General features: G+C 42.5%; 1 protein-coding gene across 14 annotated transcripts in view; it reads left to right on the top strand.

Moving 5' to 3' along the window:
• Positions 1 to 251: 251 nt before the first annotated feature.
• TUT4 (terminal uridylyl transferase 4) overlaps positions 252 to 25,981 on the top strand; it is a 95,285-nt gene continuing 69,555 nt past the window's right edge. For all 14 annotated transcript variants that reach the window (XR_014794014.1, XM_084872857.1, XM_084872861.1 and 11 more), the window contains exons 1-2: positions 252 to 435; positions 20,037 to 20,917. Coding sequence is in view for 13 of the 14 variants with exons in the window: in XM_084872857.1 (XP_084728983.1) it covers positions 20,134 to 20,917 (784 nt within the window). In the remaining variant the exon portion in view is untranslated. The remainder of the gene's footprint in view (positions 436 to 20,036; positions 20,918 to 25,981) is intronic.

The following is a 25,981-nucleotide window of genomic DNA, read 5'->3' as shown; positions in this document are numbered from 1 at the left end:
CCCGGCACCGAGGGAGGGGGCGCCCCGGGACGCATCCCCCTGCCTCTCATCTGCAGGCCCCCCACTTCTTCCCCCCGCCCCCCAAAAAAACACAAAAACCCGGCGTGGATCTCCTATCCCACCCCGGGGCAGGAGGCCATTGGGGTTCCGTCTCTCTCCCCTCCCCCTCCCCGCCTCTCCCTCCGCGGCCCCCTCCCTTCACCCCCTCCAGCGGGTCCTCCTCTTTCCCTCCCTCCCTCCCCTCCCCTCCCCCCCACAATGCAGTTCGCGGCGCGGCGGACATGGCGCTGGAGTCCTGAGCTCGTCGTGTCCCGGCCTCCAGCGGCGGCGGCGGCGGCGGCGAGGGCTGCAGCGGCGGCGGCACCGCGGCGGGCGGCGGAGCGGGAGCGGGAGGCCCTGCGATGAGGAGGCGCCGCGCGCGCCTGTAGCTCGCAGGTACGGGCCCCGCGGCGGAGCCGGGGCGCCGAGGGGGTGTGCGCGGCCGCCGGGGCGGGCAGGCCGGCCGCCCCCGCTCGCCCTCAGGTGCCGCGGCGCCCGCAGGTGTGGGCGGCCGGCCCCGCGCCGCTCCCCGGGCCCCTGACGCTCCTTTCTGCGCCCGAACGGGCTCCGGGCGCCCCGGGGGCGGGGGCGGGGGGAGGCCGGCGCGGGGGAGGTGGGGCGGCGGCCTGGCGGCCTGGGCGGCCTGAGGGGGACCTTGGGGCGCTTGGGGGCCGAATTCCTACCGACCGAGCGCCCCGGGCCGAAACCTCTGGCCCAAACCGGGAGGCGGGTGTGGGGTTAACGGAATCGGCGTGAGCGTTTCCCGGAGGAGCCCAGGACGATTCCCTTTTCTCTCGCCTCCGCTGGGAGACGCGCATCTAGAACAAATACACACACACACACACACGCGCGCATAACATCATGCATGTTTGCTCCGGGCTCGCTCCCGGCAGGAGAAGGCAGAGGTGTCTCTGGGTTTCGTTTCTGGCTCGCCCGCCTCCTTTCTCCCTCCTTTCTCCCTCCGCCCCCCGTGGAACGGTGGCGATGAACGCGTTTGACGTGGGAAACGGCGAGATTCTTATTTGTAAACAGCCCTCGGCGAGCGCATTGCACGCCCCCACGAGCGGGTCCAGGTCCCTTTGGTAACTAACCTACCGGGGTTGCAAAAGAATGAGCTGTTTCGATCTGAAAGAAGCCACATTGTCGGGGGATTGCAGGTCGTCCCTGAATGGGGTGAATTTTACTGTTACGTTAACGTGGATGAAACACTTTCTTTGCATACGATTTATTTATTTATTTTTTTAAAAATCAGCAAATCTTTCATCAGAGGAATTGTTGTACCTTGCACGAGATCTTTAAGTGTCGGTATAGAACACGTTTCTTCATTTGAATATGTGTTGACGTTTTGCACTCATTTCTCGTAAACTTCTTAATGTCCTGACGTGCAATTAGAGTTGTGTGTGGTTGGCATCCAGCAATTAATTAGCTGGAGTGGATCGCGTTCCCTTTTGTTTCCAAAGACCACCCCCTTCCCCCTCCCCCCTTCACGTCTTGTAGTAGATGGGTAACCCTGGGTGAAACAGAACCTATCCTGTTTTCTGTTTTTAAAGTGATGAGAACTGTTTAGCTGATAAAATTGGATGACCCCAATCGGATATTATAATTTAGATAGGATGCCAAACGAAGGTGGCGAATTGTGAGAGTTTTTTTTTTTTTTAAAGTTGACTTTTTTGGGGGGTTAGTATCAGTCAGCATATTTTGTATGTGAGTCAGTGGTGTGCCAAAGTTTTCTTTAGACGCAGAACTCTTGTGTATCTCCTTAGAAATTGCTGCACTACACTGCATCCTAGTATTGATTAGTCACAACTTGTAAAATTGTGAAATGTTGATTCATTTAGAAATGTATCATAATGTAAGATAATGAAGTCACTAGTGTTTAGTGTGCTGTAATGCTTTTGTAAACAAAATTTAACGAGGGCTTTAAAAAAAACCCCATATACTTGGGAGCCCTGGCCAGATAGTGGAGTTGGTTAGTTTCCGGGTTCTATCCTCAGTCAGGACACATACAGGAAGCAACCAATGAAAGCATAAATAAGTGGAATAACAAATCAGTGTTTCCCTTTCTCTCAAACCAATAAACAAATAAACAAACAAACAAAAAAACCCATATACTTTGGGGAATTTTAAGTCATTTATGCTTTAAAATATATTTAAAATAAAAGCTATTTTTTTCTCATTTAGATGAAATTTCCTGCTGTTTGCAGTTTTTCATTTGACTAGTGTGGAAAATGAAAAATTAAAGTTTCTTTGAAATAATAGAATAGTCTTTTCATTGAATTAGGTTAAGTTGTTAGTAATACAGATAACAAGTCGTTAACATGCACTAAAATTTAGTTCAATTTTGTAAATTCTAAATCACACCTAGAAGTACATTTATTTTTAGATAAGTTAGCTAGGACAATACAGTGTCTACATTATAATTTTAGACCTTTAAAAATAAAAATTTGTAATAGTAATTTTAAATATCTCTGTTTAATAAAAAAGCTATTTAAAGATAATTTGTATTCTCAGAGCAGATTTATTTTAATAACAGTAGAGGACTTTTTTTGACCTCAAAGTTAACCTTGACATGTGTAATGAGCACCATAAATTGTGTTCTTTATAGAAGGTAAAATCTCTGTGGGTAGAGATAAGTCTTTGAATTTGTTTTCTACAGACCATTTCTAGTTTCAGGGAACGATTAAAGCAAGACTTACCATTAAATTTTGTTTATCCTTAAAAAAAATCCAGATCACTTTGCTATAACAATTCAGTGAGATGTATTACTTCCTAAAGTAAACGAAAATTGCTTGAATTTATAAAATAATGATACAGAATTTAGTTGGAATCATTACTGTAGATTTATGTTCTTAAAAAAAGAACAGTTCTAGAAAGATCTAAAACAGACAAGGGAAAAGGACATTGTAGATTAAAGCTGAATGTGTAGATATTGTTCTTAATTTTAGACAAATTAGGATTGTTTACACTAAACTAAGTTTTAATTTTAGGATCCTAGATAATTGCGTAATTTGGGGAAATGTTAAAAAACCAACATAATGTTTCCACGTGTTTCTTAGAATTCAAAAATAAGAAAAGGTATATAAATGCAAAGATGAACAATTTAGATCCCCCCCCCCCCCCCTTAAAGGAGAGCTTTAATTTGTATGATGTTACAGTTTCCATATCAAATTATCTCATTGAATGTCCATAATTATCCTGTGAGTTAATAGGAGAGAGAAAAGGGAACTAACATGTTTTGTTCCAGGCACTATTAGACATTTAGGTTTTTGGTTTTTTTCACTTGCTCATTGTAACAACTCTTTGAAACCTATTTTGTAGATGATGAATGTCTGACTTAGAGGTTAAGTAATTTGCTGAAGAGCATAGTGTTAGATTCAAAGCAGCTCTGTGTGCTCTTACAATTATATAAGTTATTTCTCAATATGTATCAAGTATTTTCTTAATTTTGTAGGAGAAACTATTTAAGGTTGCTCATTCATTCATTTAATTATTCATTTCATCAAACTTGCATTTCATTTATATTTCATGCTAGATGCTGCTAAGCTGTAGAAATACAGAATTATTAAAGACAGTGTCTCCTTTCAGAAAACTCAATCTACATAAATACAGATAAATCACAACACCTTACATCAGCAATTTTCAGCCTTTTAAAAAAATCTCATAGTACACATAAACTAATTAGTAAAATTCTGCATCACATCAAAAAATATATTTTTTTCTGTTCTGACAAAAAAAAAGGTATAATTTTGATTCATCCACACTGGATGGCTGTGTTGGCTGTTACCATTTTTTTTTATTTGCTAATCTAAGGGAAAACAGGTCAGTGCCACTAAATAAATAGTCAGGTATTGCACGTTTTAAAAATTCTTGCAGTATACTAGTGTGCCTGCACTGGTTGAAGATCACTGCCCTAGATAATGTAAGTTCAGAGGGAAGACATTTGAGGGATGAATAGGAGTTTGCTGGTGAAGAAGGGGATAGACTGACAATCATTTAGGAGGTAAGGAATAATATATGCAAAGATAAGTTGTTATGGGGTTTGGTGTATAGGAAAAAGTGAGAAATTCATTGTGTCAGGAATTGAGGATTTATGGATAGAGCAGTTGAGAGAAATGGTTAGAAGTAGCAGTCAGATTGTGCAAGTTATTGTGTATGTTAAATTAAGGTGTATAGATTTTTATTTTTTAGATTATTAAGTGAGATAATGGTTGAGCTGTTATCAGAGATATGTATTATGACTCCTAAGTTTACTATTTCTTTCTCTTTGGCTTCCTTATCAACAGCTTTTACCTCTTTTCAGTGGATAGTCATGCCATCTTTTCCATGTCACTCTCCTCTCTTCTCTCTAGTTACTGTGTTCCAGACTTTTTTTTTTTTTTTTTTTTGAGAATACTGAATTCAAATCTTACTGTCTAAGAATGTTTAATATCTTACAAGGTTCTTTTGAGATGATAATGCCTTTGGGAGAAATCAGCTTGTTATAGTTACTCAGGAAGTTTTTTCACTCCTTGGTCTGGGTTACTAGAAAGCAGTAGGATTGACCAGGCTGGCAGAAGAGGACAGTTGGAGGTGACCAGGCCTACAGGGGAGGACAGTTGGGGGCAACCAGGGGAGGACAGTTAGGGGTGACAAGGCTGACAGGGGAGGGCAGTTAGGGCCAGTTGGGATGGCAGGGGAGCAGTTAGGCATCGATCAGGCTGGCAGGGGAGTGGTTAAGGGGTGATCAGGCTGGCAGGCAAAGCAATTACAGGCAATCAGGCAGGCAGGCAGGTGAGCGGTTGGGAGCCAGCAGTCCTGGATTGTGAGAGGGATGTCGGACTGCCCTTGAGGGGTCCCAGATTGGAAAGAGTGCAGGCTGGGCTGAGGGACAACTCTACCCTCCCTCCCCCTGCACACATTTCGTGCACCGGGTCTCTAGTCCTATATAATAAAAAATTAAAATGCATATCGACCCAACAGCAGAACGACCAGTTGCTATGATGCACACTGACCACCAGGGGGGCAGATGCTCAATACAGGAACTGGCCCTGGTAGTCAGTGCACTCCCATAGGGGGAGTGCTGCTCAGCCAGAAGCTGGGATTATGGCAGGGAGTGGGCCTAAGGTGTCAGCGGGACGTCCCCTGAGGGCTCCTGGACTACAAGAGGGCACAGGCCAGGATGAGGGACACCCCTTTCCTAAGTGCACAAATTTTGTGCACTGGGCCTCTAGTTTCTTTCTAAAGATCTTAGAAGCTTTAACTCAGTCCTCACAAAACCTTTTTAATGTTATCTTTATTTACAAGTGAGGAAAGGAGGGGTAGAATAGCTTAGGACCTTGGACAAGATCTCAAAGCTAGTTTGAATTGGAATTCCAGGTTTCTGATTCTAGAATCATAGCTCTTAGTCACTATACTGTGTTGTACCTCAATTTTAATCACATGGATTGTCAAAAATATTTTTCAAATTTTTAACAAAGATTAAAAATATTTTTAAGAATTTAAAGTAGAATTAAATTGTACATAATGAAACCTGACTGCATTTTTATCAGTCTAAGCTATACATTGTAATTTAAATAATTATCATTAAAATTGATCAGTTATTACATGTTTAAGCTCCAATCTTGTGCTTAATTTAGGCCAGTGGTATTCAAACTATGTTTGGGGACTTTTTAGAGGGTGGTCTCTGAGTCACAACTGTTTTTGTAGTAATAATAATAAGACAATGTTTGCCTTTTCCCCTCACCTCTCATCTGGAATGTAGAGTAATGCCTACACAATATATAAAAACATTGCTTTGGTTGCTAATGGAAAGTGTAATAATGTATGCTTTCTGTCTCTTTTTCTTTGAGATATAATCTATAATACCATAAAACTCACTCTTTTAGCCTGGCTCAGTGGCTGCATATGTACTGCCAATGAGCATCATATGTACTGGCTGGTTGGTCAGATGGACAGACTGTTGTTTAGCCTTTTTTTTTATATATATACACACACATATATATATAGAAGATAATATTACATTCTATGGAATGTATTCTATTAGAGATAGCACATTTTGCTTATTCTATTCACCATTTGATAAACATTTGAGTTGTTTCCACTCTAGCTGTTATGAGTATTGTTGCTATGAATATTCATGTAAAAGTAATTGTGTAAATTTATGCTTTCATTTCTCTTGAGTATATACCCAGGAGTGGAATTGATGGGTGTTTTGATAAATTTATGTTTTCCCTTATGACGACCTGTCAAACTATTTCCAAGAGTTTGCTGCACTTTTTAAAAATATATATTTTATTAATTTTTATTTTATTTTATTATTTTATTTTATTTTTTTTACGGAGAGGAAGGGAGAGGGAGAGAGAGCTAGAAACATCGACAGAGAAACATCAATCATCTTTCTCCAGCACAGCCCCTACTGGGGATGTGCCCACAACCACGTTACATGCCCTTGACCGGAATAGGACCCTTTAGTCCACAGGCGCCAAATCAGTTAGGGCTGCTGAACCAGTTTCTATTCCGTCTAGTAATGTATGAGGGTTCTAATTTATCCATATCTTTACCAACACTTGTTATTATTCATCTTTTAAATTTTAGTCATCCTGCCCTGGCTGTTTCAGCAGTGAGAGCGACAGCCCGCGCACTGCAGGGTTGGGGATTTGATTTTCAATCAGGTCAAGGGCACATATCTGGGTAGCCAGTTCCATCCCTGGCCCAGTTGGGGCATGTGCTGGAGTCAACCAATTGATATCTCTCACATCCATGTTTCTCTTTTCTCCCTGCTCCCTCACTTCCACTCTAAAAAAATCACTGGAAAAATATCCTTGGGTGAGGATTAACAAAAATTATAGCTCTCCCAGCAGGTGAAGTGGGTATTGTATTGTGATTTTGATTTGCTTTTTCCTAATGACTAATGATATTGAATACCTCTTCATATTCCTATTTGTGTATCTTTTTAGTTTTAAAGATTTTTTAAAATTGATTTTTTTTAGAGAAGAGAAGAAGGGAGAGGGAGAGAGAGAAAGAAAGATTGAAGTGAGAGCAAACATCACCCTGGGCATATGCCTTGACTGGGAATCCAACCTGCAGCCTTTTGGTGCAAGGGACTACACCCAAACAACTGAGCCACACAGGCCATGGCATCATTTGTGTATCTTAGAGACATGTTTATTCACCTTCCTTTGCCCATTTAAAAATTTGGGTTGTCTTTTTATTGTTGAGTTGTAAGAGTTTTTTATATATTTTGAATGCTACTAGATCCTTATTAGGTATGTGATTTGCAAAACTGTCCTTCCATTATGTGGGTTTTTTTCATTTAAAAAGTTGTAAAAAATAGCCGAAACTGGTTTGGCTCAGTGGACAGAGCGTCGGCTTGGGGACAGGGGGGGTCCCGGGTTCGATTCCGGTCAAGGGCATGTACATTGGTTGTGGGCACATCTCCAGTGGGGGCTGTGCGGGAGGCAGCTGATCGATGATTCTCTCTCATCGATGTTTCTAACTATCTGTCCCTCTCTCTTCCTCTCTGTAAAAAATCAACGAAATATAAAAAATAAATAAATAAAATTTATTTTTTAAAAAAAAGTTGTAAAAATATATAATAGAATTTACCATTTTATTCATTTTTAAAAGATATTTTTATTCATTTCAGAGAGGGAGAGAGATAGAAACGTCCGTGATGAAGGAGAATCATTAATGGGCGGCCTCTTGCTTGCCCCACACTGGGGACCGAGCTTGCAGCCCAGGCATGTGCCCCGACTGTGACTTCCTGGTTCATAGGCTGATGCTCAATCGCTGAGTCACGCCAGCCAGGGTTAACCATCTTTAAGTGTACATTCAAGGGCATCTAGTACATTCACATTTTTGTGCAATCACCACCATCATCCATCTTCAGGATTTTTTCATTTTTCCCACCCAGAACTCTACCCATTAGGCATTAACTCCTCATTTCCTTCTCCTTTCAACCCCTAGCAACCACCATTCTACTTTCTATCTATATAAATCTGACTACTCTATATATAATTAACATCATACAATACTTGTCTTTTTTCTGAATGGCTTATTCAATTTAGCATAATGTATTCAAGGAACTTGTTTAAAAGACACTACAAACACATGTGTCCTCCCAAGATTACTTATGCTACTGATTGTACCTAAAAGATAAACTTTATCTCAAACTGCTGGTACAATAAAAGGCTAACAAGGCAGGCAATCAAGGCTCTGGTTCCTTTAGCCAGGCAGCCCCTTAGCCCTCTCTTTCACAGTTAACAGTTGTGTCGGAGTAATCCATTCATCTGTTGCTCAGGGTCTGCTACTCAGCTCCAGCAACTTAGCGATAAATTTAACAAAAGTGTAAGACTTGCAGTGAAAACTACAAAACATTGTTAAAGTAGGTGAAGTCTTATTTAAAAGAATTAAAAATAGAAAAAGTAATTCATATTTATGGGTTGAAAAACTTTATATTAAGATGACAATACTCCCAAATTGATCATCAGATTCATCCCAACATCAATTGGCTGTCTCCTGCATGCCCTCTACTAGGAATCGAGCCAGCAACCCATGCGTGTGCCCTGACCAAGAATCAAACTGTGCACCTTTCAGTGCACAGAACAATGCCCAACCAATTGAACCACAATTGCCAGGGTTATATTATAGCTTTCACATCTAGTTCTTTTATCCATTTTGAGTTGATTTTTGTATGTGGTATAAGGTAGAGACCCAACTTCATTCTTTTAAAAAAAAAACCACCCGAGGATCTGTTTTTATTGATTTGAGAGAGGGAAACATCAATTGGTTGCCTTCTGTACTTGCCCAAGAATTGAACTGACAACCTTTCGTTATAAGGCAGTGGTTGGCAAACTCATTAGTTAACAGAGCCAAATATCAACAGTACAACAGTACAAAAAATTTCTTTTGAGAGCCAATTTTAAAAATATATATATTTTATTGATTTTTAACAGAGAGGAAGGGAGAGAGATAGAGAGCTAGAAACGTCGATGAGAGAGACATCAGCCAGCTGCCTCTTGCACACCCCTTACCGGGGATGTGCCCGCAACCAAGATACATGCCCTTGACTGGAATCGAACCTGGGACCTTTCAGTCCGCAGACTGACGCTCTACCACTGAGCCAAATCATCTTCAGCAAGAGAGCCAAACTTTTTAAACTTAAACTTCTTTTAATGCCACTTCTTCAAAATAGACTTGCCCAGGCCGTGGCATTTTGTGGAAGAGCCACACTCAAGGGGCCAAAGAGCCGCATGTGGCTCGCGAGCCAGTTTGCCGACCACTGGTATAAGGGATGATGCTTCATCCAACTGAGCCACCCAACCAGGGCTCAACTTTATTTTTTTTCATGAGGCTATCCAGTTGACCCAATACTATTTATTGACAAGACTATTCTTTTCCTGTTGAATGGTTTTGGCATCTTTGTTGAAAATCATTTGACCATAAATGGCTTTTTATTTCTGGATTCTCAATTGATTCTGGATTTTCCATTGAACTCTGTATCTAGCCTTATGACAGGCTTGTTTACTGTAGCTTTGTAGTAATTTTTGAAATCCGAGTGTGAGTCCTCCAGTTTTGTTCTTTTGCAATATTATCCTGGCTATTTAGAGCAGTGGTCACCAACCTTTCGGACCTCAGGGACCACCAGTGGTCTGCGGACTACCAGTTGGCAACTGCTGATTTAGAGTACCTTTCCATTTGATATGAACAAACATTTAGGATGTTTGTCAATTTCTGCAAAAAAAATTTTTTTCCTGGTTAGTACAATCTATGATAATAAAAGGATAATATGCTAATTAGAATGGATGTCCTTCCGGGAGTCATTCCAGATGTCCTTCCGAATAAAGCTGGGTCTGGTGGGAAGCAGCCCTGATCCCGGTGCTTGCTGGTAGCCGGAGGGAAGCAGGCCGAGTCCCATGTGCCTGCCAGTGGCTGGAGGGAGGAAGCCTGAGTCCCGAGGCCAGAGGGAAGCCATTGCCAGCAGCTGGGGGAAGAAAGGCCTACTCTTGCATGAACTTTCATGCATCAGGTCTCTAGTGTTGAATAAAAGTGAAAACAGTAGACATCTGTCTTGTTTCTGCCCTTAGAAGGGAAAACATTTAAATTACTATTATTTTTAAAAATATATATATTTTTTGATTTTGTACAGAGAGGAAGGGAGAGAGATAGAGAGTTAGAAACATCGATGAGAGAGAGTCATCGATTAGCTGCCTCTTGCACACCCCCTACTGGGGATATGCCCGCAACCAAGGTACATGCCCTTGACCGGAATTGAACCCGGGACCTTTCAGTCCCCAAGCCGACGCTCTATCCATTGAGCTAAACCGGTTTCGGCAGAAGAGAAAACATTTAATCTTTCACCTTAATGGTGAAATAAACTTGTGGGTTTTTCTTATTAGATACCCTTTGTCAGTCTGAGAAGGTTTACTTTCTATTCCTAGTTTGTTGAGTATTTTTTATCAAATGCTTTTTTTGGTTTATTGGAATGACTGTGATTTTTGTTTTTTATTCTATTAACATGATGTATTACATCAATTGATTTTCTTTTTTTCTTTTTTTTTAATATATTTTATTGGTTTTTCACAGAGAGGAAGAGAGAGGGATAGAAAGCTGGAAACATCGATGAGAGAGAAACATCGATCAGTTGCCTCCTGCACACCCCCTACTGGGGATGTGCCCGCAACCAAGGTACATGCCCTTGACCGGAATTGAACCTGGGACCCTTCAGTTCGCAGGCCGAGGCTCTATCCACTGAGCCAAATCGGTTTTGGCACATCATCAATTGATTTTCATATGTTTAACCAATCCCTTATTCCTGGCATATAATCCTTTTGTTGCTGGATTTGGTTGGTTAGTATTTTGTTGAGGATTTTTACATTTATATTCATAGGAGACATTAATCTATAATTTTTTGTGATGTCTTGTCTGGTTTTGGTATTATGGTAATACTGGACTCAGAATAAGTTAATATATTCTTGTGTTTGAAAAATTCACCGTTTTAAAATCTAATGACATAAATCTCCTCAATAACTATAACACACACAAAAGTTCTTTGGATTCTGGGTAATTTTTAAGAGGATAGATATCCTTAGATCAAAAAGTTTAAAAACCACTGGTTTAGGCTGAGACATGCTCTAGGACCAAAAATTGGGACTCTTGTTTCTTATTAGTCATAAACCAGTCCCATTTGTGTCATTTTAGGTAAGTCATAAACTCAGGTACCTCAATCCTATTATAATAAAAGCCTAATATGCTAAGTGACCAGTCATCTGGTCTGCCATTCGACCAAAGTGTAATATGCTAATGATATGCTAAGGCAGCTCAACTGCTCACTATGACATGCACTGACCACCAGGGGGCAGATATTCTGACTAGTAAGTTAACTTGCTGCTGGGATACAGCCGATTGGAACTGAGCAAGATGGGCTGGATACACCCTGGAGCCTTCCCGTGGTCCCTCCCAGGCTGGCCAACCTCCCCAGTCCCAATCGCGCACCAGTGGGGTCCCTTGGCCTGGCCTGTGCCCTCTCGCATTCCAGGACCCCTTGGGGTATGTTGGAGAGCTGGTTTTGACCTGATCCCGCAGGCCAGGCCGAGGGACCCCACTGGTGCACGAATTCATGCACCAGGTCTCTAGGCTACATTAATAAAAGAGAAACATGCAAATTGACTGTACCTCTGCTATATCAACAAGCCACGCCCACCATCCAATAAGGAGCGAGTATGCAAATTAACCCACCAAGATGGCTGTGGTCACCCAGAGAGCAGGAGGCTTGGGTTGTCCCTGGCGACGGAGGAAGCCAAGCTTCCCCCACTGCCTTGGTTGGCCCTGGCCTCCACTCAAGGCAACAAAGTTTCCATTATAGAAGACAAATCCCAATAAAAATGGTGGCAGCCACGGAGCTGGAGAGAGCAGGAGGCTTGGATCATTTCTCTTCCCCTCCCCCCCCACAATGGAGGAAGCCAAGCTTCCTACCCTACCCTGGCCTCTGTTTAAGGCTACAAAGTTTCAATTATAGAAGATAAATAAATCCCAGATACCAGGGCCTCTGCTTGGGTTGCTGGGGACATTGCTGGCCTGCGAGCTACCACAGACCCCTCACCCAGGCCGCCCCATGCCCCAAGGGAACCCCCACCCTGATCCGGGTCACCCTTCGGGGCAAACCGTCCGGCCCCCACCCATGCACAAGGCCTCTATCCTATCTAATAAAAGAGTAATATACAAATTGATCATCACTCCAACATAAGATGGCTACCCCCATGTGGACACAAGATGGCTTCCACAAGATGACCAGCAGGGTAGGGCAGTTGGGAGAGACCAGGCCTGCAGGGGAGGGCAGTTGGGGGCAATCAAGCCTGCAGGAGAGGGCAGTTAGGGGTAACCAGGCAGGCAGAGGAGGGAAGTTGGGGCAACTGGGCCTGTAGGGAAGGGCAGTTGGGAAGAGACCCAGGCCTGCAGGGGAGGGCAGTTAGCGGTGACCAGCCTGGCAGGAGAGCAGTTATGCATCAATCAGGCTGGCAGGGGAGTAGTTAGGGGTAATCAGGCTGGCAGGCAGAAGCGGTTAGGGGCAATCAGGAAAGCAGGCAGGCGAGCAGTTAGGAGCCAGCAGCCCTGGATTGTGAGAGGGATGTCCGACTGCCTGTTTAGGCCCAATACCAGTAGGATTGGGCCTAAAAAGTCAGACATCCCTTGAGGGGTCCCAGATTGGAGAGGATGCAGGCTGGGCTGAGGGACACCCCCCCCCCCCCCACGAATTTTGTGCACTGGGCCACTAGTAGTATATAAAATGGAAGACTGTTAGCTTTGCAGATCCATAAAATAAATGAACATTAGATATATGTTAGCTGATGCTGAATCATAAGAAAAAATTTTTAAACTGAAATATTTATAAGAGCTTATGTAGGAGCTTGTATTGTTATGTGACAGTATCTTGTTTGTATTTGGAACTTGTACTTAAGCTTTCTGTGGCAGTGCCAGTTTTCAACCAGTGATTTTTGTAGGTACTTCCTTAGGGAGGCATTTCATACTCACGCCATAAAGCCTGATAAACCACTCACCAGATATCCTCCCTCCCCTCATTCTTGTGTTCCTCTTTATATTTTGGGGAGGTTATAAACCACTCACAGTTAACCCTCTTTATTTATTTTTAAAAATATATTTTATTGATTTCTTACAGAGAGAAAGGGAGAGAGAGAGAGCTAGAAACGTCGATGAGAGAGAAACATCGACCAGCTGCCTCTTGCACACCCCCTACTGGGGATGTACCTGCAACCAAGGTACATGCCCTTGACCGGAATCAAACCTGGGACCTTTCAGTCCGCAGACCGATCCTCTACCACTGAGCCAAACCGGCCTCGGCAACCCTCTTTATATTTACATATAAATATAAAGAGGCATTGGAATAGAAACAAGGTTGAGAACCACTCTAAATCTTCTCAGGGATGTACCTTATTTTCCTCACACCTGTTTCATCAAGGCCAGGAAACCAGACCCTTATTTTTCTACATATTGTCTGTTTATTCCTCTATTCTGTAAAGTTCCTTTTTAAAATACATGTATTTACTGGTTTTAGAGAGAGAAACATCAGTAATGAGAGAGACTCGTTGATTGGCCATCGCCGGCATGACCAGGACTCAAACCCTGGCCTCTTGGGTCAACCATTGAACTGCATTGGCTGAGGTGAAATTCCTTCGATTTTTAAAAACCGATTCCCTGCTGTCTATATCTAATGCTGTTTGTTTAGTCTCGGAATCTGTAAGTCATGCCTCTTGACTCACTGATACTTTGGTGTAATTCTTGACATCATGTTGGGCAGTTGGGAGCATAACATTTGAACCTCATCTGGCACCTTAACTTTATTTTTTCTTAATTTTTATATTGCAGTGTTATTCCAGTCTACTTTTCTGGACATACCTACTCATGGTTTGAAAATGGTTCTACTTTTGATCAAAATCTCCTAAATATCTATATGAGCATTTTTCTTGTTTCTTTAGCTTTCTGATTTATTCTTAATCCTCTATATGTCGTCTCTCTTTGGCTTCATCCTTCCCCCAACCAGTATCATTACTGTTGTGTTTCTTTACCCTGTTGAAATATTCATTGTCAATTTCCTGCTTAGTATGAATTTAAATATCTGCAAATTGTATAACCTAGTAAACTGTGTTTTATGTTTAGTTAGGTTCTTATCTCAGCTTGGCAGTGTTTTAGATTTCTTTCCTGCTCCTCTCATTTGCTGTTGTTTTACTCTGTCTTAAGCCCTGTGCTGCCCTCTGCTTTTCTCTGTTTCATAGTACATTGTTATAAAACCTATATTCCTTGCAGTTCTTTCAGATGTGTATTAATAGGTAGTCTTGGCAAAAGAGGCTCCTTTAGTCAAATGCTGTAAGTTATATCTGTCAGATTTATCATGCTCATTAGCATACTGAAGAGTCTGAAAGGTCCTTCTGGAAAGCAACCCATTACTTTAATACAGCTTCTCCCTCTCCCCAACTTCATCAAAATTGCTTGTGATAAGGCCCTAAATAACCTCCTAATGCTTTTTACTATTATTGGTAATTACTGTCATTTACTTTACTAACTCATCTCCTTTTCTTCACTCTGTGCTCCTGTTTTACTGAAGTTAACCTAAAACAAGTTATGCCACTCTTCTGCTTATAAATAAACTAGAGGCCCAGTGTATGAAATCCGTGCACTCGGGCAGAGGGGAGGGGTGGCCTTCAGCCCAGCCTGTGCTCTCTCACAGTCCAGGAGTCCTTGGGGGATGTCCAGCGGATGGTGCCACGGGGAATGGGCCTAAGCGGGCAGCCTGACATCCTTAGTGCGGCTGTGGAGGCAGAAGAGGCTCCCACCACCACTGCTGTGCTTGCCAGCCATGAGCCCAGCTTCTGGCTGAGCGGCGCTCCCTCTGTGGGAGCACACTGACTACCAGGTGGCAGCTCCTGCATTGAGCGTCTGTCCCCTCATGGACAGAGTGCGTCATAGCAACTGGTCATTCTGCCATTGGGCCAAAACTGGCTCTCCAACAGTCCCAAGGGGTCCCAGATTGCAAGTGGGCGCAGGCCAGGCCAAGGGACCCCACCAGTACATGATTGGGGCCAGGGAAGGATGTGGGAGGTTGGCCAGCCTGGAAGGGACTGTGGAAAGGCTCCAGGGTGTGTCTGGCCCATCTCACTCAGTCCCGATTGGCCCGACCCCAGCACCAAGTAACTTTCTTGTGGAACATCTGCCCCCTGGTGGTCAGTGCATGTCATAGCAAGCAGTTATGTCATAGCAAGCCTTAGCATATTATTAGAATATTACTCCTCTATTAAATAGTCAACCACACAACCAGACACTTAGCATATTAGGCTTTTATTGCATAGGATGTATGGCTTCTCTATCGTAAAGTCTAAACTCTACTTGGTACACAAATGTAACATCATTTTACATTCCCAGTTCATATGCTAAATTCATCATCATGCGTGCTATTGTATGTTCCTGAAAGCTTGGTAGTTTTCTAAATACACTAGAGGCCTGGTGCTCGAAAATCGTGCACGGGTAGGATCCCTAGGCCTGGCTGGTGATTGGAGCCTTCCTTCCCCCGACTGCGGCTGCTGGTCAGAACCTTCCTTCATTCCACACCGCCCTCTGGTGGTCAGCACACATTCCAGCAAGCAGTGAAACTCCCAGACGGTCAAACTTTCAAGGGGACAATTTGCATAATAGCCTTGTATTATATAGGACTAGAGGCCCGGTGCATGAAATTCATGCACAGAGGTGGTGTCCTTCAGCCCAGTCTGCACTTTCCAATCTGGGACCCCTCAAGGGATGTCGGATTGCTGCTCATCACTCCCAGTAATTGGACATCATCACTGCCTCCCCTGCTGGTCTGATCGCCCCCTAACTGCTTGCTCCCCTGCACCAGCTTAATCTAACCCTCAACCGTCCTCCCCTGCTGGCCTGTTCACCCCTAACAGTCCTCCCCTGCCGGCCTGATCATCCCCTAACTGCTTGCTCCCCCACCAGCCTAATCACCCCTAACCGTCTCTGCCTCAGCCCCTGCCACAGTGGCTTTGTCTGGAAGGAAGTTGGACATCTGGAAGATGTTTGGTCCACCTGGTCTAATTAGCATATTACCTTACAATTATAGAATTCAGAAGTGTCTTTAAAAATTTCTTGGGAGAGGGAGAGAAAGAGAGAAGAGAGAGAGAGAGGTTTGTTGTTATACTTATGCATTCATTGGTTTATTCCTGTATGTGCCCTGATGGGGCATCAAACCTACAACCTTGGTATATTGGATGATGCTCTAACCAACTAAGCTACCTCACCAGGGTATAGAAGTTTTTGCTATAAAGTTATCACACTTCTTTTTGAGGCAATAGGGCATTTGCTACTCTTATAAGAAAAGGTGGGGAAGATTAGAAAATAAATATATAATTTGGTTTCTTTTTAATAACACATTTTTCCTATTAAAAATGTAAATGTAACTTTAGTTACATGAAACAAATTATTCCCTTAAAATGAAACCTGGCAATTTTCTGAATCTTGTATTCCTTACTAGCATTTACTTATATTAAGTATATGTTAATTTTTTAAAACCTTTGTAGCTTTTATTTATATATGTAATCTTGATATGTAAAGTTTTCTTTTTATTGAGTGGAGTTATAGTGTGTCCAATAAAGATTTTTTATTTTTATTAAGGTATTATATGTGTACATATCTTTCCATTGCCTCACCCCCCCATACATGCCCTCCCCAGAGTTTTTCGTCCATTGGTTTTGCTTATATGCATGCATACAAGTCCTTCGGTTGATCTCTTTATCTCCCCCATATCTCCCTATCCTCCCCGCTGTAGTGTCCATAAAGATTTATTAAACAGAATTGTGGATCAGTGTTGCTGTAGTAAATCTTTATTATTTATGGTCTTTGTCAGTAAGACAGCTATAAAATTATTAAAGAGCCTTTATTATAGAATAGTATTAGAAATTTAAAATTTCATTTATTGTATTAGGTAAAACTAATCTTTCAGAAATAGTACCTTTTTTTTAATTAGGAACCTGCAGCAATTTCTATAAGAATTTAGGCATAGCTCAGAGGACAGAGCGTCGGCCTGTGAACTGAAGGGTCGGTCTCAGGTTCGATTCCGGTCAAGGCATGTACCTTGGTTGCAAGCACATCCCGGTAGGGGTTGTGCAGGAGGCAGCTAATCAATGTTTCTCTTACATCGATGTTTCTAACTCTCTATCCCTCCCCCTTCCTCTCTGTAAAAAATCAATAAAATATATTTTAAAAAAAAATTGCCGAAACTGGTTTGACTCAGTGGATACTCTCTATCCGATAGAGAATCGGCCTGCGGACTGAAAGGTCCCAGGTTCGATTCTGGTCAAGGGCATGTATGTTGGTTGCGGGCACATCCCCAGTAGGGAGCGTGCAGGAGGCAGCTGATTGATGTTTTTCTCTCATCGATGTTTCTAACTTTCTATCCCTCTCCCTTCCTCTCTGTAAAAATCAATAAAAAATATATTTTTTAAAAAAAGAATTACAACTTCTTTAAAAAAAAATATATATATATATATACATATATATGTGTGTGTGTGTGTGTGTGTGTGTGTGTGTGTATATATATATATATATATATATATATATATATGTATTTGACAACTGTTTGACAGACAATAAAACAGCTTATCAAAAATAATGAAAGAGCCCTGGCAGGGTTGCTCAGTTGGTTAGTTTCCTCCTGCTAATATCAAGATTGCAGTGTCGGTCGCTGCTTGGGGAGTGTAAAAGGATCAACCAGTGATTGCATAAATAGGTGGAATAACAAATTGACATTTCTCTCTCTTTCACTCCCTCCCCCAACCTCTCTCCCTTCTTCCCTTTCTCTTTAAAAATCAATAAATAAAAATTTAAAAAGTAATGAAAGAAAATGTATTAATTAAATAAATTCAAATGTTCAAAACCCAGGTTATTTATTGTATAAAAGTGCTATAGCTTTTTATAGGAAAATAATGTTAGTTCAACAAAAAATTAATGGTGAAATCTAGTATGGTTTTGCCTTAAATTTTACTTGATAAAATAGTTTAGGTAAACTAGTAAGTTTTAAAAAAAAATAAAGGATGATTAATCTAGACAGATTAAGACAGAGAATGTAGGGAACTATATTACAAGTAGGAATTGTAAAAACTGGGTCCAAGTCAAATAGATGTTTCAGTGAAGATAACTAGTTAAGTATATTATTTATTTATTTATTTATTTTTGAAATATGCTTTGGCATAAATATAGGTAATTGGGACTAAACGACCTGTGTTCTGAGCTTTTTATTTTAGGTAATATTTTTGTGTTTATATCATGTATACTTATATTATTAGAGGTATTCTGTTGCCCAAATATGTAATTTAATAAATTAACCAAGTAAAATCAAAAGTGCTATACATGCAGTTTGTTATTGCTGACTTCAATTTTTGCTTAGGTTGTTAATCTTTGTTTAGAGGCATAGGTCTGAATTTAAGGCATAAAGTGCAAAGTGAACAGCAAAAATCCTGATTTCCATATGATATAGTATACAAGATAGTTCCAATATTGGAATATTTTAACAAAATGCAGTCTTTTAATTAGTATATAAGTTTATATTCTCTGGTAAATGCAAAATTGTCTCTATTATATTTTAGAACAAAATACAGGACTTTGATATTAGTCTTCTTACTATCATGCTTTTATAAAAACATTTTTTAGAGCACTTTTTCTTTCACAGCAAAACTGAACAGAAAGTACAGCATACCTTTAATACTCCCTTTCTCTCCAAAGTATAGCTTCCCCACTGTCAACATCCCTGCAACAGAGTAGTACATTTGTTACAGCCAGCAATATACAGTAACACATAATTATTACCCAAAGTCCATAGTTTATATTGGGTCTCACTCTTAGTGGAATATATCCTATGCATTTTGACAAATGTATACTGACATACACCATCATTATAATATACAAAATTTTACTGTCACTTTTTAACTCTGAGTTTATATAGGTTTAATTTTTTTTTTTTTTTTTTTTTTTTTACCTTTAAGAATTTAAAGTTCTTTATACTTCAGAGGTGGAGAAAATATCTTGAAATTTTATCCCCATGTTTAGAGAGTCAAGTATGTAGCATTTTAATAGAAAAGACATGTGGACAAGATCTTACCACTTAGGCTTTATAAACTGATTAGAGACCCAGTGCACGAAATTCGTGCATGGGAGTGTGTGTCCCTCAGTCCGGCTTGCACTGTCTTGAATATGGGACCCCTTGGGGGATGTCCGACTGCCAGTTTAGGCCCCATGCCTGCAGGATCAGGCCTACACCGACAGTCGGACATACCTCTTGCTATCTGGGACTGCTGGCTCCTAACCGCTCATCTGCCTGCCTGCCTGATTGCTCCTAACAACTCTACCTTCCTGCCTGGTCTCCCCTAACCACCTTTGCCTGCCTACCTGATTGCCCCTAACCATCTCTGCCTGCCTGCCTGATTGCCCCTAACCACCTCTGCCTGCCTGCCTGATCCCCCTAACTGCTCTCCCCTACTGGCCTGATAGCCCGAACTGCTCTCCCCTAATTGCCTCTACCTTGGCCCCACCACCATGGCTTTGTCTGGAAGATATCTGGTCTAATTAGCATATTACCCATTTATTAGTATAGATTTCCTATGTTGTATATAGATTGAGATTCTTGTATTTTCTTTGTTTATTCTCTTTTCTATTAACCGTGGTACATTACAATCATTTTCCTTTTAGTTGAAATTCTTTTGAGTAATAATGTTTTATTTCTAAAATTCCCTTGTTTTGAGACTGATTGCCATAATTACATTAGAACCTCCTTTATGAGCATTTGGCTGTTATTTACTAAGTGGGTTTAATTCTTTCTCATATAGTTTTCAGAGCTTAAACATTTTTTTTTACTATTATTACAGTTTGAGAACAAATTTTAAAAGTTTTTAATGTCTCATCAAAATTACAAAGTGAGTTTTGCATTTTAAATAACAGGTCTTTTGTTTCTAATTCAACAGATTGGTTGCTTGTCTAAACTGGATTTGAAGCAATTCAAACTGCTGGATATCTGCTATTTTACAATATCACAATTGGAAAGAAGCAGCTTTTCAAATAATGGAAGAGTCTAAGACCTCTAAAAATGAAAATCATGAACCAAAGAAGAATGCTTGGGCTCTTTCTGAAGAAAACAAAACAGTTAAAGTTATCACCAATCAAACTTTGAAAACCAGAAATGATAAGACCATAAAAGAAATTGGAATCAGCTCCCCAAATAGGAATAGTAGTAAAAAAAATAAGCAAAATGATATTTGTATAGAAAAGACAGACATTAAATCATGTAAAGTAAATGTTGCCAGTATTCCAGGCCCCAAAGATTTGGGGTTAGTCCTTCGAGATCAAAGTCATTGCAAAGCAAAAAAGTCACCTAATTCACCTGTGAGGACAGAAAAGGTACCTGTTTCTCAGGCAAAAGTAGAAAAAGCATCCAGTTTACAGGCAAAAGCAGAAAAATTGACAAAGTCACCTAATTCACTAGTGAAAACGGAAAAGACAGCCAGTTCACAGGCAGCAATAGCAGAAAAGGCACTTAGTTCACAAAAGAAAGAAAAAGCACCTAGTTCTCAGATGAAATCAGAAAAAGTTCCTAGTTCACCAGCAGAAGCAGAGAAGGCACCCAGTTCACAGTTGAAAGAAAACATAAGGCAAACAGAATTACAGCAGATTGGAAAAAAAATTCCAAGCTCTTGTACTTCTCTTGAAAAGGTGAATGTTGATGTAGAGGGAGAAAAATCTGCTCCGGAAAACTCACCACGATCTCAGAAGCAGCAAACATCTACAGATAATACTGGTGATTCTGATGATAGTACATCAGGAATTGAAGACATATCAGATGATTTGAGTAAGTACAAATTAGATTATCCCACAAGTCTTTTTTTTTGGGGGGGGGGGGGTCCTATATTAACATTCTTTAAATTACTCCATTTTTATTTTAACCACTTTGAAATTTAGAAGAACATTAATAATGTGGCTCTTTAAGCTAAAAAAAAAATAACTTTGCATTTATTATAGTAGGTAAAAAGTTTGTGCAAATATACATTTAGTGACTCCTGTAGTCAATATAGTCAGTATGTTTCCTCCCTCCCCTCTTTCCCTATTCCCTCCCTCCTCCTCTCATACTCTTTAAATAGTCCTGGTAATATATTGCTGATTTATTTATAAAACATGCATGTATTGAGTTTTTATTATGTGACAAGCATGTGTTTACAATGTAAAACCAAAAATACCAACCAAAAAAGAACTCTTCTCTCCCTCTCTCCCCATCACAACCCCAGACCTCAGGAAAGCTTCTAGTTAGATTGGCGTAATACAGATAAAGTGGTAATTTGTTTGTGTCAGAAACTTGAGTTGAGAATGCATGTGATTTAATTGAGAGATTTGGACTTTGGGTGGAAAAAAATGCGTGATATAAATGTGAGACTTCAGTGTGACTAGAACAGTGAATTGAGGGGAAAGTGCAAAAGTTGTATCTGAAAAGTACACAAGAATTGGAGATAAAGGGTCTTTTAGGACATTATAAAGAGTTTGGACTTTATTAATGAACTAGAGGCCCAGCGCATGAAATCATGTGCAGGTACAGTCCCTAGGTCTAGCCTGCGATCAGGGCCATTTTCCCTGGCTGCCCACAGCCAGCCTCAGGGGCACACCCCCCCCCCCCCCCAACCTGGGTTCCCAGTTTGCCATTGGGCAATGGGAGCCTGATGGCCAGGTGGGGGAGGGACCAAGAGATCAGCTGGTCCCGCCCACTTGCCAGCTCTTCCCCCGCCGCAGGTTATCCTGTGTGTTATGGGGCAATCAGCTGGGTGTGGGCCTTGGTCTGGCACCTCCTGCATTTCCTGCCGTCCACCCCAGTTCCTTGTTTGCCATTTGGTGATCGAAGCCTGCGGGCCGGGGGAGGGACCAAGAGGTTGCCTGTTAGGCTGCTTGCCAGTTCTGCCCCCATGGCCACCCACCTCGGTTCCTCATTTGCCATGTGGCAATCAGAGCCTGATGGCTGGGGGGGAGGGACCGAGAGGCAGGCCAAATTACTGAGTCAGTATTAACTCTGTTTAACTTATTTGTGTATGGTATAATACATAAGATTTACCATTTTAACTTTTATTTTTTAATATATTCTTATTAATTTCAGAGAGGAAGGGAGAGGGAGAGAGACAAAGAAACATCAGTGATGAGAGAGAATCATTAATTGGCTGCCTCCTACTTGGGATTGAACCTGCAACCCGGGCATGTGCCCTTGATCGGAATCAAATCCAAGACCCTTCAGTCTGTAGGCCGTTGCTCTATCCACTGAGCCAAACCAGCTAAGGCCAATTTTAACTATTTTAAAGGTACAGGTTTGTGTAATTAAGTACATTTACAGTGTTCTACAACTATCACCACTACCTAATTGCAGAAATTTTTCATCACTCCAAAAGGAAATCCATTTCCCCCTTGTTGCAGCCTTAGATGACCAGTAATTGGCTTTTTGTTTCTATGTATTTACCTATCTAAGTATTTCATAGAAATTGAATCCTACAATATATGTTGTTTGTGTGTATGGCTTCATTCATTAAACATCATGTTTTAAAGTTAATTCAAGTAATATATAGCAGTACTTCTTTGCTTTTTAATGCTGCTGCTATAAACTGCCTTTCCTCCTCTCAAAATTCCTATGTTGAGGACCTGACTCCCAATGTAATTATATTTGGAGATAAGAGCTTTTATGAGGTAGTTAAGATTAAATGAGGTCAATAAGGGTGGGGTCCTGAGCTGATGAATCATGATGCCTTATAAGAAAAGGAAGATCTTTTTCAGTGTATGCACCAAGGGAAGGCCATGTGAGGTAGCTGCCTACAATCCTAGGAGGGAGTTTCTATCAAATACCAATCTTGCCGGCACTGACTGTGATCTTGACCTTTTTGCCTCTAGAACTGTGAGAAAACAATTTTTTGTTGTTTAATTCCACCAGTCTGGAATTTTGTTTTGGCAGCCTAAACTAAGACAGCTGAATAATACTCCATCATATAGATACATCACATTTTATATCTTCATTTATTTAGTGACTAGAGGCCCGGTGCATGAAATTGTGCACGTAGTGAGGGGGGGTCCCCCAACCTGGCATGTGCCCTTTCACAGTGTGGGAGCTCCTAGATTGATCACACCAAAGAGGTAGGCCCCACCACCCATCCAGGCCTCCTCTATGGATTGTCCCAAAGAGGTAGGCTGGAGCCTGGGGTCCTGCCTCCGTGCTGCGTGGAGACGTGGGACCCCCCCCCCCCCGACCTCGCACACAGCCGTGGGCCCACCTCAACGCCGTACATGCAGTGTCAAGCCCCTGCCCACCTGCATGCGCCTGCTGTGCACGCAGCCTCCTGGTGATCACCCCTTGCAGTGTGAGGGTGTGACGACCACATAGGCTTTTATTAATAGGACTAGAGACCCAGTGCACGAAATTCGTCACAGGGGTGTGTGTCCCTCAGCCCAGCCTGCACCCTCTCCAAACCTGGGACTCCTCTCATAATCCAGGACTGCTGCCTCACAACTGCTCACTTGCCTGCCTTCCTGATTGCCCCTAACCGCTTCTGTCTGCCAGCCTGATCACACCCTAACCACTCTCCTGTCACCCTAACTGCCCTCCCCTGCAAGCCTGGGTCGCCCCCCTCCCCCCCAACTGCCCTTCCTTGCAGTCCCGGTCGCCCCAACTTCCCTCATCTGCCAGCTGGTCACCCCTAACTGCCCTTCCCTGCAGGCTTGATCACCCCCAATTGCCCTCCCTTGCAGGCCTGGTCCCTCCCAACTGCCCTCCCCTGTTGTTCATCTTGTGGTGGCCGTCTTGTGTCTACATGGGGGCAGCCACCTTTGACCACATGGGGCCAGCTATCTTGTGTGTTGGAATGATGGTCAATTTGCATATTGCTCTTTTATTAGATAGGTTAGAGGACTGGTGCACTGGTGGGAACCAGCTGATTTGCCTTAAAGGGTATCCCGGATCAGAGTGGGGGTTCCGGGTCATGGGGTGGCCTAAGTGAGGGGCCTGTGGTGGTTTGCAGGCTGGCCATGCCTCCCAGCGACCCAAATGGAGGCCCTGGTATCTGGGATTTATTTATCTTCTATAATTGAAACTTTGTATCCTTGAATGGAGGCCTAGGCCAGCCAGGGTGTCTGGAAAGCTTGGCTTTCTCCATCACTGGGGACGACTCAAGCCTCCTGCTCTCTCCAGCTCTGTGGCTGCTGCCATTTTTGTTGAGATTTATTTATCTTCTATAATTGAAACTTTGTAGCCTTGAGTGGAGGCTTAGCCTGGCCAGGATGTGCGGAAAGCTTGGCTTCCACCATTACTGGGGAAACCCAAGCCTCCTGGTAGCTCCATGACTGCAGCCATCTTGGTTGGGTTAGTTTGCATACTCCATCACAATGATGGATGCACCCACAGCTGAGGCCAAGCTCCCATAAGGAGCCTTAAGGAGCTATCAGCAGGGACCTGAGGCTTCATCCTCCTCTGCCCCTGTGAGGCTTGCCAGGGGGCCTCAGGCCACGCCCCCACCCAGCAGGGCTTGACAGGGGACCTCAGACAGCACCTCCCTCCCCAGCACCGGATCAGGGGACCTGAGGCTGCGCCCACCTGCCTGGCTGGGCTTGACAGGAGACCTCAGGCCATGCCCCCCACCCAGCGGAGCTTGATGGGGGACCTCAAGGTGCAATCCCAGTGCTGGGTTGGAGGAACTCAGGCCACACCCCTGCCTAGCGGGGCTTGACAGGGGACCTGAGACTGCACCTCCCTCCCAGTACTCGGCTGGGGGACCGGAGGCTGCACCCCCCCTCCTGGCGGGGCTTGATGGGGGACCTCAGGCCATGCCCCCCACCCAGTTGGGCTTGACGGGATCTCAGGCCATGTCCCCCACCTGGTGGGGCTTGACAGGACCTCAAGGCACAGCCTCCACCCCGTTCTGGGCTGGGGACCTCAGGCCATGCCCCCCATCCTGGTGCCAGAACAGGGGATCTGAGACTTGACAAGGGTGAAACTGGCTAGGTATGGATCTAGCCCAATGAGGGAGGGGGGCTGGCAGGATCTGAGTCTTACGCCATTTTGAGGTGCATGTGGGTGGGCAGGGACTTGACTCTGGGTCCTGTTGTGTGCCCTAGACTCTGACAGGAGGAAGGTTTTCATATACATTTTACTAATTTTCTTTCATCTCTAACACTTCTATTATAGAGAAAGGGCAAATAGCAATATTAAATTATTTCCTCTAATTAATCCCCTTTTAATGTGCACGAATTTTGTGCACCGGGCTACTAGTGCAAAGATAAAATCACATAACCTATGCCTAAAAGAGATTACAATCTATTGTATTGGGTTGGCAACTAAGTAATTGCGGATTTTTAAAAATTTTTTCATGGAACTAAATAACTTTATTCTGTAATGTATTGCCCATTTTGATCAATGACCTTTTGCCATCTTTCAGGCAGCATCATAATCCCACGTTCAAAAAACTTCTGGTTTTTATTAGCAAAAAACTGAATCAGGTACGATTTGACATCATCATCATTATTGAAATTTTTACCATTCAAGGAGTTTTGTAAAGATCGAAACAAAAAGTAATCAGATGGTGCAAGGTCAGGACTATATGGTGGATGTGGCAAAACATCCCAACCAAGCTCCATTAATTTTTGCCGAGTGACCAAAGATGTGTGTGGCCTTGCATTGTCATGATGGAATACAACACCTTTTCGATTTGTCAATTCAGGCCGCTTTTCTTCAACTGCATTGTTTAATTTCGTTAGTTGTTCAATGTAGACATCAGAATTGATCGTTCGGTTGGGTGGTAAGAGTTCAAAGTAGACAATTCCTTTGTAATCCCCCCAAACTGATAACAAAACCTTCTTTTGATGAATATCAGCTTTTGATGTTGTTTGAGTTGGTTCACCT

The sequence above is a fragment of the Pipistrellus hanaki genome (assembly GCF_964339955.1).
Source record: "Pipistrellus hanaki genome assembly, chromosome: 2".
In the NCBI taxonomy this organism is placed as follows: domain Eukaryota; kingdom Metazoa; phylum Chordata; class Mammalia; order Chiroptera; family Vespertilionidae; genus Pipistrellus; species Pipistrellus hanaki.
This window is presented reverse-complemented; position numbering and strand designations above follow the sequence as displayed.